Source organism: Lytechinus pictus, chromosome 14 (assembly GCF_037042905.1).
Source record: "Lytechinus pictus isolate F3 Inbred chromosome 14, Lp3.0, whole genome shotgun sequence".
Lineage (NCBI taxonomy): Eukaryota > Metazoa > Echinodermata > Echinoidea > Temnopleuroida > Toxopneustidae > Lytechinus > Lytechinus pictus.
The window spans coordinates 16406631-16425519 of record NC_087258.1 but is presented as its reverse complement, the minus strand read 5'-3'; the positions used below and the strand labels follow the sequence as shown (position 1 = coordinate 16425519).

The 18889-nt window shown below is 36.7% G+C and overlaps 1 protein-coding gene across 1 annotated transcript; it reads left to right on the top strand.

Moving 5' to 3' along the window:
- Window positions 1-1176: 1176 nt before the first annotated feature.
- LOC129276558 (PCNA-associated factor-like) lies at window positions 1177-13769 on the top strand. The gene is made up of 4 exons (XM_054912940.2): window positions 1177-1336; window positions 10538-10609; window positions 11011-11188; window positions 11880-13769. Exons 1-4 carry the CDS (start codon window positions 1300-1302, stop codon window positions 12052-12054), a joined length of 462 nt encoding a protein of 153 aa, XP_054768915.2. The 5' UTR covers window positions 1177-1299; the 3' UTR covers window positions 12055-13769.
- Window positions 13770-18889: the final 5120 nt, after the last annotated feature.

Here is an 18889-nt window from a genome sequence, read left to right as displayed (position 1 = left end):
GGGTTCAATTTTTGAACCCCAATTAGGGGTTCGATTTTTGAACCCATAGGGTGCTGATTTTGCATCAACCTTTCGGGGTTCAATTTTGAACCTTTATTTCTTAGTGTGTTTGGCTGCCTATATAATGTTATGCTATGATATTTTTGTGCTATGTACATTGTCATAAGCTAATTCCCTGCTTTTAAAATGGATAAATAAGTAACTAAATAAATGAATAGATATATAAATAAATAAATGAAATAAAATCCATGCCTATCATTTCCGTTTGTTTGTTTAGTTTTGATATCTGCTGCTCTTGGTACATCAATGATCTGTAATAAATCTATTAATTTATCTTATCAATTGAGGCTACGAAGTATGAATGTGTGGCATTGCGTTGGGATAAGCAAGGGGCGCGCATCCCTCATAACTTTAGCCTATAATATCGGGGGCTGAAAAAAGGAAGAAGAAACCTCAAGTTAGGCCATCTATACCCCCCCCCCCCCTCCTCCCCAATTACCGTCCTGAGCTACATAAGTCCCGGATCGAAGTGCTGAAGTGCATGCCTGATCTATAACTTTGTTGTAAACCCTCCGTAAGCAGAGCTAGAGGGAGGGGATGTACCATATGTCACAGGGTTGGTCAGCGTACCACCACTATACCAGCGATATTTTTTATAGGCGGGATCCTTGCACGTACCTTACAGGGCGGATTTTTGTTTTCCAAATAAAAGAAAAAGTGAGATTTTATTCAGCTGATTCTAAATAAAAGAAAATATGAAATTTTGTACAGGACCTCACAAACAAAGCACTGAAAATTTCATCGAATCGGGCGATATCAAGGACCCGGATCAAGGAGTAATTATTAATATGACATTTTAAAGTTTATTGACTATATAGTACGTCGCGTTGGCCCCTCCTTCTTCGGCACGTACACCCTCATCAAAGTTCGCAGGTAGGCATAACAGTTAGATCTATACCGTAAAGCAAAATCCAATAATATTTAGTACCCGCTGTTGCTCCCGATGATATTTCATTGATTTGATGATTTTAATGAATCAAATTTCTTATGCAACAACACATTTATTATCATAGGCCTATTATATTACGCCTTGTGTCAAGCCGAGGGCTCCTTGCCACCCCTATTGTGAAAAATGAATTAGCCGACCGATGACCTTTGACCCAAAACGCGGGAAATTTTCAATACGTACATTCTGTACACACATTTACGTACGTAGCTAGCGCGGGTAATTTTGCTCGAAGACTTGTGTTGTTCGTCTTATTTCCCTATTGCTACTTAGTCTTAGTTGAATTTTTCATCATGGTCAGGACAAAGGCAGACAACTCATGCAGGAAAGGTGAGAATACATATCATTTTCTTAATTATCGAAGCCCAGAGCTGAATACAATTGTTAAAATTGTCATGACGACGATTATGACGTGACTGTCTGTGTCTGTGTCTGTGTGAGTGCAGTGCATGCCAGTGCGAGTCACGTACGTGCATAGCGCCAACTTAATGTGTTCCGCCATCTTGCTTGTTGGTTGCCGATAAAATGCGCATTTTCAGATTTTTTAACGCTCAGTTATTATCCATGACTGAAACATTGACCAATCAAAAACTAAGATTCTACAAGAAATATGAATATTCATATACGAAAGTATAAACATAAATAATTCAGTTTTATGTGAAATTTAAACCCAATACTTCAAAATATGGTTAGTTTTATGTCTCTAAAATGACCCTTAAAACCAGAATTTTATTAGTAAAAAATAAAGGTTTTCCCAAGTTGCCATGGTAACGCGGTCTGAGATATAAAAGCTTAGCAAACACTTCATTTCAGTGATCGAGGATGTATTTGTTTACGGTATACGTCTACATAAATTATAACATTTTTTTCCAGACCATGGATGAACTTTCAAAAAGAGACATTTTAGGCAAGTTTTTACGATTTCCGGCAATTTTCTGACACAGGCACTTTGAAGAGGTAATTTTTACAGAATTAGAAGAAGACATCATGGATTTTCCTAATTATCACGACGGATATGCAACTTACTTGTAAACAAATCAAACAAAGTCTATGATACATTTTCGATAATGCAAAAAGAGACATTCAAGTCTCTGATTGAGAGCCGCAGATTGAACATTCGCACGGCGCAATGGTCGCGTTTTCGCCGAATTCGTCGGGGCGAAAACTCCAAGAGAGCCGTACCACTCACCAGTCCCGAACGCTGCGCTGTATGTTTGATGATTTATCTGGTGCCATTTCGTGCTTATAAATTTGTTTTTTCTACAATGCCACTATCTCATTAAAATTGTTTGTCATGATAACATTGGAAATATTATCGTTTAATGGCCCAAAGGATCGACTGTAATAAAAGATACTTTGAAATATTGTCAGAGAGTGATTAGTTAGGTGATGTTTATGGTCAGAATTTAGTCATGGCTTCGGGTGAACTTACGCGAACGCGGTCACTTGCTCACGGGGCGAGTCGGCCTGGCCCTTTGGTGGAAGGCCGTTAGGCAACGTGCAGTGCAGCTAGAGCAGAGTTGGGGAGTTATAGGTATAAAAATACTTTGAAATAAGTAATCTGCAAATATTTTTGTCTTATCCCTTTGGATTACTTAGATAAGAAATTCAAATTCTCAAAGTTTAAATCAAATTTTAGACAGTGACAACAAAGAGTGGTGCTGTATGGGGGGGGGGGGGGGTGGGGTCTTGCATGCCCCCAATTCACGAACAAGAAAAAAAAGGAAAAGGTAAGAGAATCTTGCGAAATTGTTCAATTGGATTTTTGTAACCAAAAGTCAAAATTATGCTTATGTCGCTTGCTTGCAACTATATATTTTATCAATTTTGCCTGATACGCCATATCGTAGTACCCTCAATTATTTTCACTTGTTACGCCACTGACATGACTGATATAACATCTACTAGTTTATGATAACATTATTTGGTTGCGGGATCAAAGCATCAGCTATATAGCTAAACATTTATACTTTATGCCTGTTCAACTTCCAATACAGGTTTAGGCCTGTATTTATGAGATGTTAAGATCTATGGGTGCCTTTATTATTTTCATTTTCAATTAAAACAATTATTAATTATGTATTAATTTAGTATTAACCTCGATGATACATTTTATTGTATTAAATCGTACAATTTCTGTTGTATTAAGCCCCTTATTAAGCCCTTTTAAAAACATGCTCAGTAGTAGACCCCCCCATATATAAAGACAATAGAAGTGTATATAGAATTAATTGAACCCCCCCCCCCTTATTGAGGACAAAATGAAAAAAAAATACTCAAAATAATCGACCGCCCCCCCCCCCCTTTGACGAGGCAGCTGTCGGTGGCCTGATGTCTTCATTGACTTCTTTTTGCTTGTAAAAATAATATTGAAATAGGGGCTACTCTAAGTCCCCTGTGAAAATTGATTTGGATCTGCAAGTGCATGAGGCTGCGCCCCCTCCAACGTCATAGCTACCCCATATCTTTAGGTTCTAGCTCTCATATTTTTCAGCTCCCTGGTTTTTTGGAAGAAAAAAAAACGAGGCGAAAGAAAAGAGTGAAATAAATGAAATACGATTAATCAAAATTTGAGTTGTTTGAAAGAATTATACTTATCAGAGAAACTAAATTAAATTCTACAACCATGAAGAATAACAGCAATCTTGATAAATTCTGTTTTTTTTTCAAAATCAGAACCAATCAACCTTTTTCTGATTATTCTGTCACTTTCCATATTTTGGAGAAAAAATAAAAGTGTTCATCGACGCCCTGGGGGGCGTTTCATGAAAGGACTTGTCGGACGTTTTATCCGACAAGTCCCATTTTATCCGACAGTTAATTACCATAGGAACAGTGCCTCTCAGCCAATCAAAATCATGGAAAGATGTCAGATCTGACAACTTGTCGGATGAAAATATTGATGAAACGCTCCCCTGTACTGCATGATGAAACTGTATCCCCACTCGGCCCTCGTAACCCCCCCCCTCTCTCCCTCCCCCCCCCACCACAATGCCCCTTGCTCATTTCTCTTATCTCACCTTGACCTTAATTAATTAATCTTAACTATTTGGCGGTACAGTCAAACGTGACTGGTCGCCATCATAGTTTCATCCCCAACAAACAAGGAACAAACAATAACAATTCTGTTTTTCGACCCAACATCATTCCTTTCAATACGCGTAAGGCTATACGTGGGCATGCACAAACAACGTGGGTTAACAAAAACTGACCCGCGTTTGGACTAAAATTGTGATTAAAATAAAAATGTTATAAATATGAAAAAAATATGTGTATAATGACGGATATCTGATAAACGGAAAAACATCAATCGCTAATTCATAAAAATGCTGGAAAAGATTTGACAGAGGTTTTTAACAACGGTAATCAAGGGGAATTAGTGTATGGGTGAATGGCGTTCGAGCTTTAGCCGAGCGTTAGCCGGAGAGGGCGCGGGCCAAATCTGCCTGAATCTGGCAATATGGCGTCGTCCATTAAGCTGACGTTAGCCAGCGGCGACTGCACGTACGTGGAGTGCAGTCTAGACTCTAGTCAGGAGTAGTCGAAGTAGCGATGCGAGCCCGGCCCGGGCCCCCGCCGCCTCCCGAGTCGTACGTCGTTTGCTTAGCTTAGGCTTAGATAGCTGGCATCCGTCTGTTTCGAGGAGTTTTTTAACATTTTAATTTTTTTTAATTTCTCCCTGTACACAGACGTCGCGCTATCGTGCAGCCACCAGGCATATTTAGGGGGTTAATGCCAGGCAATATGGCATGCAAAATGAAAATCCCCCCGACGCGACAGCTGGGGCTCATTCATTGATTTTCATCTTTATTTAATAACAATGGCAAAAAGAAGCTGCTGAAAACTGCTTATCTAATAAAAGAGAGCCAATGGAGTAAATTAGAAAGTCAAAAAGGGGCCTAAGCTTTCGATCCTAGCAGAATCTTCGTCGGAGGCAAAATGACAAACATATAGAGTGGAACAACCATAATTATAGACCACAAACAAGCTACAGCAACACTAGAAACAAGGAGACAAAAGGGGCATTAGTGAGTAGAGAAGACCAATCAGGTTAGTGAAGGGGATGAAAGAAAGGAGTAGGCAGACACAAAGGGAAGTTAGTGTAAGTAAGGCCAAGAGGGATTAAGATAATGAGGCAGGCAACATCAAACAGGATCTGGAACAAAACAGTGATAGAGGGATGATTGAATAACTAGAGAATTAGTGAGAGGTGGGTCAAACAGGTTACAAAGAAAGGCATAATAAACTGGTGCTATTAATAAAATAGAAAAAGAACTGGACCAAAATATTGTTTTTCTGTTTTGGCTTGAAATGCACCAAAAACGGGGAAAAAATAAATTTAAAAGGTAAAAACAGTGACTTTGGCTGTCGCGTAACTTCCACTTCGAGGTGCACGGCCAATATAGGAGACTCTTCTTCTTCCGGAGACAGTACAGTCCAACGTCTGGTGTATTGACTCTCTCCAATACGGGAGACAATCTCCCATATTGGAAACTTACTTTGCAAAAGAACAAAAGAAACAACACCAACAAAAGCGTAAGTTTTTCCACCCTAATTTGGTCTCACTGAGGTCAGAAGCCCATTCATTTGTTTTGTGTGTGGATGACAACAAAAATCCTTATCAAAACAAAAGTAGACGGTGAATTTTTAAAGTAGATGGTGAAAAGGGGTAATTTCTCATGAGGAATCTGCCTATCACATTTTTATTTGCCGCCAAGGTAATCCTTTTGCAGCAAATGTAAACAAAAGAAATTGGTCTCCCAAACTGGAGACTGTCTCTGAAATTGGATACCCAAATTCTTTACAAAAGTCTCTGATATTGGAGAGAATCTCTCTCATGGGAGACAGTCTCCCATATTAGCCGTGCGCCTCTACTGTTCATACCCTTAGACTTGCAACAACAAAAAATTTGAGAAATGAGGTGTTTGCTTCATAGTATCATTTAGAGCTCATCAAGACCTTTCATTTAATAGTACCTCATTCATTTCAATAGCCCCAGTAACAAAAAAGTAATATGGTAGTTTTAAGTTCGCACAAATCGCCTCTTCAATTCTTATGTATTCCTTTGTCTTTAAAGGAGAATGAAACCCTTGAAACTAGCTGAATCCATATCAAAGAGAAAAATCAAAGAAACATATTGTTGAAAGTTTGAGGAAGATTGAATGAATAATAAGAAAGTTATGAGCATTTGAATATTGAGATCACTAGTGCCATGTAGATCCTCTCATCGGCAATGCGACCAAGATCTGTGATATCACACACGTACAACTCCCTCATTACTTTAGTCAAGGCTCGACATTAGCGGTGGCCCGGTGGCCCGGGGCCACCAGAAATTCATCTCGGGCAACCATTATTGAAAAAATGTTAAGTTTTGGTGGCCCGAATCGGGCAACCAATAATTTTCAAAGTAGCGCAATTTTTCTCCCGATTTTGCACGCATTTATCAACTTTCTACAGTTCAAATTGCAAGTCAATTCGTCATGCGCCCTTTTTGTTAATCTACACACAAATACACACACACACAAAGATTGCATAGTCATGACAGTATGTAGGCCTACCGCTATAGCATACAGTAACTATTATGCAGCCGGCCGTCTGGCGTGAGCTTTGCATGCATGAAACCACTGCATGCAGCTAGCTAGCTGTGCGCTAACAGACTGTTCAGACTCAGGTAGCTGCGATACGAAATGTTGCTGCTAAGAAATCTTCCACAGAACTTTGAAAATATACATCAAAGTCACATTTTACACCAATGAAATGCCCTTCTACACCAATGAAATGCCCTTCTACAGTCCATAATACTAAAATCTGGTGTAACCTGATTATTTGCAAGCATTAAAAAGAGGAATAATGACCTCTCTTTTGACTCAAAAAGACCGATTTCCAAATGCATTAATGCACATAAAACACATAGGTGAGTACATCACAGTCCCACGTGTGCATTTGAATGTATGTTGATACTCTGTTTCTTTCGAAGCTGTGTCTTTTCTAGCCAAAAATAAGCAGACAGTTTCTTTCTTTCTTATTTAAAAATGACTTCTTAAACCACTCTTGAGGAAGTGAATACTTTGGGAAGGCATATCATTGATATGAAATGTGAATTTTTCCAGCATTTGGCAAATAGAGGGAAGGACTTTTCTCACACTGTTTTTTCCAGATATAACTTACGCCATTTTCTTATTTTTTTCTTTCATTTTTTTTTATAGTGGTTAAACCATTTATACCCCTTCCCATTGAATATGCCTGATTAAAAAATGTTTCTACTGAAAAATAATAAATTTTCCACATTTTTTACAAATTTTGTTTTATTCATTTTTCTTTAATTTTCTTTCGTTTTTTTTCCTCTAATTTTTTTCTTTTCTTTTTTTTCCTGTTCTTTGTTTTTTCTCTCTTCATTTTCTTTCTTTTGTTTTATATCACTTATTTATTTTATTATTTTTGTTTTCTTTTTTTAATAAACTATTCTAAAAATTATTGTTTGTTTCCCCCTTTTTATGCATTGTTCTAATTTTGCAGCATATTTCTGTGATTTTCTCCTGCTATAATATGCTGGAAGAGAAAATAAACTAGATGTGGGCCTGAATAATCTAGGTTTTAGGATTCAAAAAGGAAGAAAGGAAAAATCATAAGTCCACACAACCTTTGGAACAATACAATTCTTTTATTCTCTTAAGTTTCAATCATTTCATATTTACAATGATAGAACAATTTATATATTACCACAAATCAATTACTGAATTAGCAAAGTAAAATAACAGCAAACAAGATTTACATACAAGATGTACAAAGTGAAATTAATGTTTTTCTTTATATTTTTCGGGCCACCAGACTTTAATATCGGGCCACCAAAAAAAATTATTTGAAGGTTTTGGTGGCCCGAACGGGCCACTACCAAAAAAAGTTAATGTGGAGCCTTGCTTTAGTACTTATTTCACTTTTATTCTCACTTTTATAGAGTCTATCACAAGGTTAGGTGTTTTCTTTATGAGATGACAAGTACAGAGGTTTCACAACATTATATCATTGATGAATCGTTTGTCATATGATTAGAATGAGCAAAAAGAGATGTTTTGGGGTATATTTTCAGTGTCCGAATGGGAGAGTTGTACGTGTGTGACATCACAGATCTTGGTCGCATTGCCGATGGGAGGATCTACATGGCACTAGTGATCTCAATATTCAAATGCTCATAACTCTTTTATTGCTAGTCCTATTTTACTCAAAGTTTTGTTGATCTTATTCTTTGATTTTTCTGCTTTCACAAAAGCTAACTTGCTCCAAGAGTTTCATTCTCCTTTAAAGGACAAGTCCATCCCAACAAAAAGCTGATTTGAATAGAAAGAGAAAATTCAAACAAGCATAATACTGAAAATTTCATCAAAATCGGATGTAAAATAAGAAAGTTATAATATTTTTTAAGTTTCACAAAACAGTTAATTATATGCACATCCTGGTTGGTATGCAAATGAGGAGACTGATGACGTCATCCACTCCCTATTTCTTTTGTATTTTATTATATGAAATAGGGAATATTATATTTTTCTCCTCATTGTCAATTGAAAGAACGATTAATTCCTCCCTGTAAAAACAATGATGTCATTGGGAATAACCTTTCCTTGCACATGTTAACACAATACAAAGCAATGCCCCCACAGTCAACCTGTGATTATAGGCAGCACACTCAATGCCTCATTCAGAATGCACCTAGAGGGCGCTTTTGCAACATACCTACTAGGTTTATCCTCTTAAGGATCATAGAGTTTCATGAAAAAAGTAGTTTATTTGATTTGACATAATTTTGATATTAACATGATATAAATATTGAGGTAATTTTATTCTATATTATGTACTTTTTTGGGGAAAATATTATAGAGTTTTCATATAAAAAAAAATATATATATATATATTTTCGGGTTAAAACTTTACATAGAGTTTCATGAAAAAAGTAGTTTATTTGATTTGACATAATTTTGATATTAACATGATATAAATATTGAGGTAATTTTATTCTATATTATGTACTTTTTTGGGGAAAATATTATAGAGTTTTCATATAAAAAAAATATATATATATATATTTTTGGGTTAAAACTTTACGTTTTGAAGAAATTGTACAGTTATATTGATTTGAGATAATTTTGATATGAATTTATATGCTCTTATTGTATTTTTTTAATATGAGATACTTAGTTTGTGAATAACTTGTTTTGCGATATTTGGAATTTTGTTGATTTTTCCCTCTGCTTTCACATTGTTATAGAAGAGAAATTTGGCAGTTTAATTTCATTTGTAATCATTTAAAAAATATTTGTAATCTCATTGATATTGATATATTTATTTGTTTGATTGTTTATTGATTGTATACATGCAAAGAATCTTTATTTATATGAATTGTGATTGTAAACTTATTGATTTGAAAGAGGAAGAAAATAAAATATTATTCAAAAAAAAAAAAATATCAGAATTTTATACATAAACATATCGCCATTGAGTCCCTGTAGGCTGTACAGATTGAGTTAGAACTTTGGTATTTGGTGAGTGGAGCCAACCATGCGCAGCCAACGGAGTTCAGCGGAACAACCAATATCACAGGGACGGAAGCTTTTGGTCTACCTTAGCTTAGCTAGTCTACAGACTACACTGTACACATGAACAATATCTCGTGATCGTGAGGCTAGCCAGGAGGCTTCTAGAGAGTAAAATCATTTACTAACGTACCGTACGCTTACTCTCTACGAAGCCAGGGAGTCCATTGCATTGATCTAGGGCTAGGCCTACATGATGTACCGCCAAAAAACCTCAAACTTTCGCCCCCCAGATTTCTACTTCCCTTCTAAAAATAAAAGATCTAGCCCTAAATCATGTAAATGGGATACAACTTCATTTCCTACATTTCTATAAATCGATTTCATTTTTAAACAAGAATTCATTAAAAAAATTAGAAAAATATTATGAAAAGACGGGGGAGACTTGCCCGAATGTTTATGCCGCCATCTTTTTCTCATTGTTCCCGCCGTGGGGAACCCCTGTGGCGACCATTGCAGATTTTCTTGTGATAGATCGAACATGTACGATCTCGGCAGCGATATTTCCGGGTGAAATCACTTCCCCCTTCCAAGATTTTTTAAAAATCCTCAATCTTTTGGAGTCCATAATTAGCGAGGGTTATAAGAATCTTTGGAAGTCAAAACCATGGATTTTACCGCTGGAGTATTTTTTTTGAGCAGCAACCTGGATCTACTGTGTGTGCAGTTCAATAGCAGATATGTTCATGTATCTCATGCATGCAAGTCCCCCGCCAGTGCGGGTCGCTGTAGTTGTGGGGAGGGAGTTGAAGTCATTTTCGTCCGATGTTTGGGGGTCTTACTCTAGATGAGGACAATGAAGTACTGTATTTTGAACCAATTTGCAATAATCACCAATTGTGTTAGGAGGTGCTTTTTCCTGCACCTTTCGAACATGACATGGACATTGTTTCTTCAGTTAAAGTAAACGTGCTTGTAAAATTTCATTCTATTTTCCTTCACGCAGCTGTTGCGGCCAAGGCACCAAGGAAAGCTCTGGCACCCACACGGGCAGGGACTGTAATGTCTCCCTCATCAGGTATGACATATTACTGTTTATGTTGTAATGTTCATGAATAAATGTTTACTGTTTTTGAGAGTTTCTACCTTGGTAATATTTCAGAATTCAGAGGCTTGTTCGTGTTAACTATGACATAATGGCAACTACCATGGTAACAGCCAGGTCTCGGCAGCCAATCAGTCACGGCTTCCATGGTAGCTACAATAATTGAAAAGTTAGCATTGTTTTAAGTCTTTATGATATGGATATGGACCCCAAATCTTCCAAGACAAGTTTCTAGGGCCCTGTATGGTCGTAAAAACAAAGTTTAGCGGAATAATTTTTTGTGATTAATCGCATTTACCAGAGTACAATACAACAATCATGAAGACCAAGCCTACAATCTGTCGCTAAACCTCCTCTCTGTTATTTTAAATCAGGAGGAAAGAAGGATAAGTACGGAGGCGGGAATCCAGTTAACCCACAACCGACTCCAGAATGGCAGAAGTCTATCAATACATTCTTCACAATGACACCGTCGTCGTCCTCCTCGTCGTCGTCAGGAAAGGAGAACACAGACCCCGAAGATGCTCCATGCAGTAGCAAAGATGTAGACAGGTTTGTACCAATTCTTTGAGTTATGAAAAATGCAAAATATATGAGTCACTGGTGGGAAAAAATACGTAGGTAGTTTTTTAATTTTTGTTGCATGTGTACAGGATCATTGACATTTGCTACGCTGTAAAATCCACACACTAATCGAATGACTGACTTTAACCCTGGAATTGACACTATATGCTACCCTAAACCTAACATAAATCTCTATGCAACCCTAAACCTAACCCTGTATCTTAGACGAAATAAGGCCTTGAGCAATGTCCTGTCACCATACAGACATCCAGGTGGGCCTATTCAAATTCAGAATTATTATTTTGTCCATACACAACCTTATAGTGGATTCTTTGTTGTGGGCTTATAAGTGGGTGATGTATCGAAACCGAGTTTTACATACTCTATCTCATTGAAGCAGCTCCGACAGTGCCAATAGATTTTCCAGACTAGATTACCTATCGACTGACAGCAAAATCATCTCTATAGCCTTATATAAAAAGTTATGTCTTTTTCTTCTTTTTTTTTGTCGGACAATAATTGCATTTTTCACCATGTATCTAAAATAAAATGGTCAGTAATGTCATATTGTGCACCTGCTTTCCTTCAATATTTTGTCATTTTGATCAGGCAACAAGCTGCTTCAAATAAAATACATGAAACACAATTCATGATTTTTTCTTGTTCACTTTTTTTTCAGGACGGAAGAGGAAGCTGGAGGAAGTTCATCTTCTCAAGAACAAACCCCAGAGAAGATGGAACAGGAGGAGGAAGAGGATGAAGAGAGCGAAGAAGAGGAGGAGGAGAAACCAGCACCATCAAGGAGTTTCAAGAAGAACAGATGCATTAGCGACAGCGAGGATGACGACGAGTAGAGATCCGCTTGGACGGACAAAATGACTATACTCGAGTCCGAAGACTTTATAAAGTGCCTTATATTATGGAGAGATGCTCAGTCCGACTTATTGAGACAATCTATTGTCACTCTGCATGGCTTCTACAGGCAAGCGGACAATCTCTGTTCCAAAGACCTGATACACTATACCTCAGCAATCCAGTCCATTCACAACAGTCGATCTGGTTTAGGAGAACATTGAAAGTCACTTTGCAAGGCATTTGCGGCAAGCGGACAATCACTGTTTTAGGGACCTGATGCATACCGTAGAGATGGTCAAACAATCCATCTTCCAAGCCGAATGAACAAGACAATCTAAGTTCATGCTGCAAGCCTCCAAGTGCCTCTGACCTTGATACATACCTCAGTGAATATAAATTCATAATTTCTTCATCTGGCTTGCCAGCTAGGATATCTAGCGATGGTCAAGGATATGTGTTAAAAGAAAAGATTTGCCAGATGGGCATGGGCGTTCATATATGTCATTGTTGATTGCAGGATTGATATACAAATAGGAATGTAACTTTACTGACAAAGATATGTTTTGTTTCTTTTTCTTAGGAATTCGGAAACATGTACCCATTCTAGATGAATTTTCTTTTTTCCCCCTATTCTAATCAGAATTCTGGATTTATGAGAAAGTTGCAAAATTTGCAGGGTCATGTCATCCACGATATCTTCATAATTGGAAAAATAAGAAGTTTGATTTTACTGGTCTTGTTGGGTTTTATTTCTTGCACTATTTTAAGGCTCAGCTGTGGTAGCCACTTCAAGTTTTAATTGTCAGACGTCATCTTGAGTTGTGCACAATGTTAGCATGCATTTGGGGTGACATGTTACTTTGTGCACTATTTTTCTACTAAAAAATATACGTTTCACACTATACATGTACTTATGTAAGGAATATCTTTGAACAATTCTTGGATAGGCGGGTTTACAGATTAAGTGAATATAGATGTTGATTTGAATATTTATTGAGATTGAGTTGGCAATCCACATTAAATGAAAAAGTTACCTATTCAGAACTATTCTTAGTATCCAATAGAAAAAGTGACCAATCTTTATGAGGGGGAGGGGTTATTGAAAGCTAGATATGATTGATATGGTATCAGTGAAGGATTATGTTGAATATTTTTTTACCATATCATTGAAAAGTTTCTTTAGAGTAAAATCATAATATTGAATATTTATCAACACCGGATCCCCCATTAAAAAAAGACTTTTTGCATAATAGGAAACAAGAAATCAACAATAACTAATATATATATATTTATTAGTACAATAAATGAAGAAAAAAATGTCCCCAATCTCTTAGCCCCTTTGTAATTGCATATTTTTGTATTACTAAGAATTTTAGATGTCCAGTAATATATGTTTGAATGTAAGAAAAGTGTGAGTTCATAGAAACCTCTTGACTTCTACTCATTTTTCTTCAGTTATCTTAACAGTAAGGCTATAACATTTTCATAATATACTTTCAGGTATGTATTTGTCTAGATTTTGGTATAAGGAGTGTAGAATACCAAGATTCTAAACTAGGCTAGGAATTAGTGTTAGACTAGATAATTAATCATTTTATATTTGAATTTATTGTCATGTAAATAGTTTGTGCTCATGTTTTCAATTTAGAGCGGTTTTGCAAGGAAATGTCTGTGTAAATGTGTCAAATACAATGAGAGTCAACTGAAAATTTCATTTCTTGTTCTTACATTTTTCTTCAATGCAATATCCCTTTGAATAAGGTGATAACAAGTTTCACGTAGGTTTCATAAGAGTATATGAGCAGTTCCTCCCAAATTTATGGACCCCTGGTACATGGCTAAATGGGATTTTATGAATTTTTATTCATGTATAAGTATTTTTTATCAAAACCATCACCACATGCTGAAAAAGCCAATTTACAAACTGTTGGGGTCTATGTAAAATGCATGTTATAGCGTATAATCAGCCAGTCTCCCGTCAGTTAAACATTTGTAAAAACGAAGAACATTTAGTGCAGAGAATCTGATCGTATCAAAGTAAATCATGTGAAAGTTACTCAAACTTGTTAGATGAGAGGGAAAACTCTAAGCTCTCAGAAAGGTTCCATGGCATTTGCTCCGGCGACAATTGCTCCGCTCTAAATTCCACGCACTAATCGAATGACTGAATTCAATACTGGATTTAACACTATACCCTATCCTAAACCTAACATAAAACCCAATTGCAATCCTAACCCTACATCTTAGATGAAATAAAGCCCGGAGCAATTATCGCAGGAGCAACTGTCGTGTCACCCTCAGAAAATAGCCCTCAATTTGGCACATACAAACAATCATTTGTAAAGTTGTTCGTAACTTTATAAACAGCTTTATGAAACTACACCCCCAGGGGGTGTTTCACAAAGATTTACAATATGGGAAGCCTAAAATAATGTTTTCTATTTTTACTTGGTTCTTCCCTCCGTTTTAAACACAATGAAGAGAACTATTTCAGTAATTTTTCACATCTGTTATGGTTGATTCAATTGTCAAATGAGCTAACAAATTCAACTTGTACTGTGAGAGATACCTGTCACAATTCGCTATCCATAGTTAAAATCACAACTTTAGACCAGAGTTAAATTGAGCCAGAGTTTAGAATATAGGCCAAATAAGTCTGTCACATTGAGAACTGTGTTTGTTTAAATCAGAAGTGTACTGGGTTAGGCTTAAAGAGAGCCTATGGCCTGTATTCAGAAGTCGGGTTTTATTTAAATTCTGGTCCAAAGTTTTGGTTTAAATATGGATAGCCAATTGTGACATAAATCTCTAAACAGTAGAAGTTCATAGTTTCAGCTCATTTGACTCTCAAATCGTTCTGAACTGTCTGGGAAGGATAAATAAGATAATTGTCTTCACCATTACAGAATTATAAAAGAGAAGAGCACAGTCAACATATGTGAACAAATTTTGACGTTTGGCTTCCCATAAGTTTAGCAGAGTTCGACCAAGGTCCAAGTTAAACCAGATTTCAGAATACGGGCCTATGAGTTGAAACTTTTAAAGAAGAATTTTAGATCCAGGATGAGAGTAAATAAGAATGAAAGGATAGATGCAGAGTGAAAGAGGGAAAGAAATGGAGGGAAAATAGTGATAATTGGTTCCATGACATTTGCTCCGATAGAATATCTGCGCATTACAATCCTAACTCTAACCCTATGCCCTCTGAGATATCAAAACAGGAGCATATGTCGTGTCACCGGTAAATTAGGGTTTAGATTAACCCATTACCTACTGGCACCAGGTAATCCATGTACAATGCCTATGGAAATCAAAGAAGTCGGTCGTCAATGGGTTAATAGAAGTATGTAATTCCATGGATGTGTTTGCAGACCTGCCAACCTCTGGGAATGAAAAACTGTATTCTGTGATAAAAAAAACCTGTATTTTTCCCCAAAAAAGTGTATTTCATAATAAAATGCTTGGCGCACTCGCTCATCGTGGCGCTCAAGCTGCATGCAAGCTAACATGCGCACTGCTCTTGCAGATGAAAAAAAAAACATTAAAACATGTGTATATCTTCACCCTGGTTTGAACAAAATGATTGAAAAAAAAAACAAGTTACCTGAAATTACATTGATCTAATAACCATATTTGTGCACGTTTTATGAAATAGAGACATATAGAGATTATTTTTCTCAATAAATTACGATTTAGTAAAAAAAATAAAATATATATATATATATATATATATATATATATTTTTTTTTTTTTAAATACAAAAAACGTATTTTTCAAAGAAAAAACGTACTGCCGTATTTTGGTTGCAAAAACGTACTAAATACGGCTAAAACGTACTGGTTGGCAGGTCTGTGTTTGCGCCGACATGATGAAGTTGTAACAATGAAAGGGCCAAGGGAATAGAAAATGAAGATTAGTTGCACACCTGAAAGACTGTTTGCCCCCTGGGTGGTAAGCTGGGTCTGTAGGACACAAATCATATGAACAGATGAATTTGGGATCCTTTAGTTTTTCAAAACAATGGGGGTTCAATAAACACAAGTTTGTTCTACATTTAGATTTTACAATAATGTACTCAAGGGAAAAGGAGATTTGTTAGGATGAAATTGGGGTTGACTAATGCCACAAATTGAAAACAAATATTTGATTGAAATAAAGTGACATGAATAGAAATATAAATATGTCTTCATTAATATCTATGATTTATTTTATACACATAAGACATTCATAAATTCCTTTTTACACAATTTATACAACATCCAGAAAACACAAATACCAACTCTTCACATGAATTATATTCTGTTATATATATTCAAATCCACTGTGAATTAATACAAAATATAATATTTACTCCATGCTTGTTGATCACACACAATTGTTCATCTGTTTAGAAGCTTCAATACAACATGGTTTTCATCCACTTAGTCTTTAATCGCAGATGGACTTCTCAGATTGTCCAACACCATTGGCCCGAGTTCTTGAAAGTTAGCTAGCTAACTTTGACCCATGGGCTAACTACTTAGTAACTATCCCCTGTGGGCTAATTTAGACCATGGGCTAACTTGGCCCACCTTCCAGAATTGCAAAATTTAGCCTCCATGTGCCAATGACACCAAATGACGCGTTTTAGCCCATGGGCCAAGTTAGTCCACCTTCGAGCATTTGGGCTGTTATGGCTAAATCCAGCTGGACCACTATCAATTTGGTTATAACTACTGCCCGGTCCAACCATCACTTGATCTCAACTTCATATAGTCTAATTGCCCAGATGGTCTATGTATTATTCTGCAATTTGTCAAATGAAAATTTTGTTGACTAACAGTTCATCTAATTACATAGACTTAGTGCTGTTAGACCAAGTGGATATTAGACAAAGTGTGTATAGCCTAAATAGTCCGGGTTATAATTGAGCAAGGTGCCACAAGAAAAAGGAGAAATTTTCATATAGTGCTTCTAGACCAGTTTTTTACGCTGAATATGAATATATGAGGTAACCAGGCTGTATCCTGAAAATTAACCCGTGAGGGCGCTTTTTTCAAAATGGCCGCCAAATTTTCAGAACATTTGAATTTTCGTACATAGATTTTGACATAAATATTCCATTGCCACAAAATTAGTGTCATATGAAAGACAAATAAATTTTCTACAATTTGGTACTATTTATAGGGGATAAGTAGGTCATTTGGCTGAGATTTTAAGTAGAAAACTGCATTTTTTGTCATTTTTTCCCAAAAATTGAAAATTTTGCAAATACATGATTTTACATAATTCTGAGAAAAATGAGTGAATTACCTTGAAATGTTCCAGAAAACTTTAGTGATATACTATTATCATGTGGATGAAATTTCAACTCTGTTTCATTCTTCTTAGCAAAGTTATAAGGTATCAAACTTGAATACTTCAATTTCAGAAATGTCGATTTTTGTATGCACTTCCATAGACTAATACGTATAACATTTTTAACAATTATCTCCGCTTTTTAACCACTTGGAGAGTTAAGAGTAGGCTTTTCTCTATCAGCTACATAAAACAAAATGTTGGCACATCGAGGCCTAACACTCTCATGGGGTGGGGGTGTCGAAGCCCCCCCCCCCATCCCCTTTGGCTATATCATGTTGTTGTATATTGCCTATTTATTGGAAAATCACTATTTTTTGAAGCACCCATTGAGGCAAAGGCATTTCTGCTATACAGTACAGCCACTTTAATTACTTTGAAACCACTTGGAGAGGAAAAGAGTAAGCTTTGTCATGTTTGTTCTACCAGCTATATCAAAAGAAGTTGCACGTACATCGAAGCCAACCCCTCTCGGGGGAAGGGGGGGGGGGCGCTGGGGAGGTCACTCCTCCCCCTTTTGCTTATTGCCAATGTATTTGGAAATTCACCATTTTGGACCCAACATTGAGGCAAAAAAGCGTTTGTGCTTTATAGTATTTTATTAATTTGAGAGAGTAGAGTTTGTTCTACCAGCTACATAAATAAGCGCTAGCACATCGAACCCTAGCCCTCTCAGGGGCTGTCTAGGTCACCCCCTCCTCTATATAATGTATATTGCCTATTTATTGGAAATTTCACCATTTTGGATCACCCATTGAGGCATAAGGGCGTTTCTATATCATACAGCCAATTTTATTTTCTTGCAATTACTTTGAGAGAAAAGCGTAGGCTTTGCTCTATCAGCTACAAATTATTAAGAAGCGCTGGCACATCGAAAAATATCCCTCTCAGGGGCTGTCTAAGTCAACCCCTCCCCCTCTATATCATGTATGTTGCCTATTTATTGGAAATTACACCATTTTGAATCACCCATTGAGGCAAAAGTGCGTTTCTACTATATAGCCAATTTCATTTTCTTGCAATGACTTGGAGAGGAAAGAGTAGGCTTTGCTCTATCAGCTGCATATAAACAAGTGCTGGCAAAGAAAAGCCTACCCCTTCCGGGATGCTGTTGAAATCATCCCATCCCTTTTGCATTATAGCATATTTATTGAAAAATTCACCATTTTGGAGCCCCCATTTAGGCAAAAAGGCGTTTCTGATATAGTTCTGCCACTATTACTGCCTTGAAACCACTTAGAGAGTAAAGAATAGGTTTTGCTTTGTCAGCTATATACATAAAAAGATGTGCTGGCAAATAAAAGCCTACTCCCTTTAGGGGACTGTCGAAATTACCCCCCCCCCCCCTTGAAATTCACCATTTTGGAGCCTCCGTTGAGGAAAAAAGGCGTTTCTGATATATAGTTCTGCCACTTTTAATGCCTTGAAACCACTTAGGGAGGAAAAAATAGGTTTTGCTTCATCAGCCACATATAAAGAAGTGCAGGCAAACAGCAG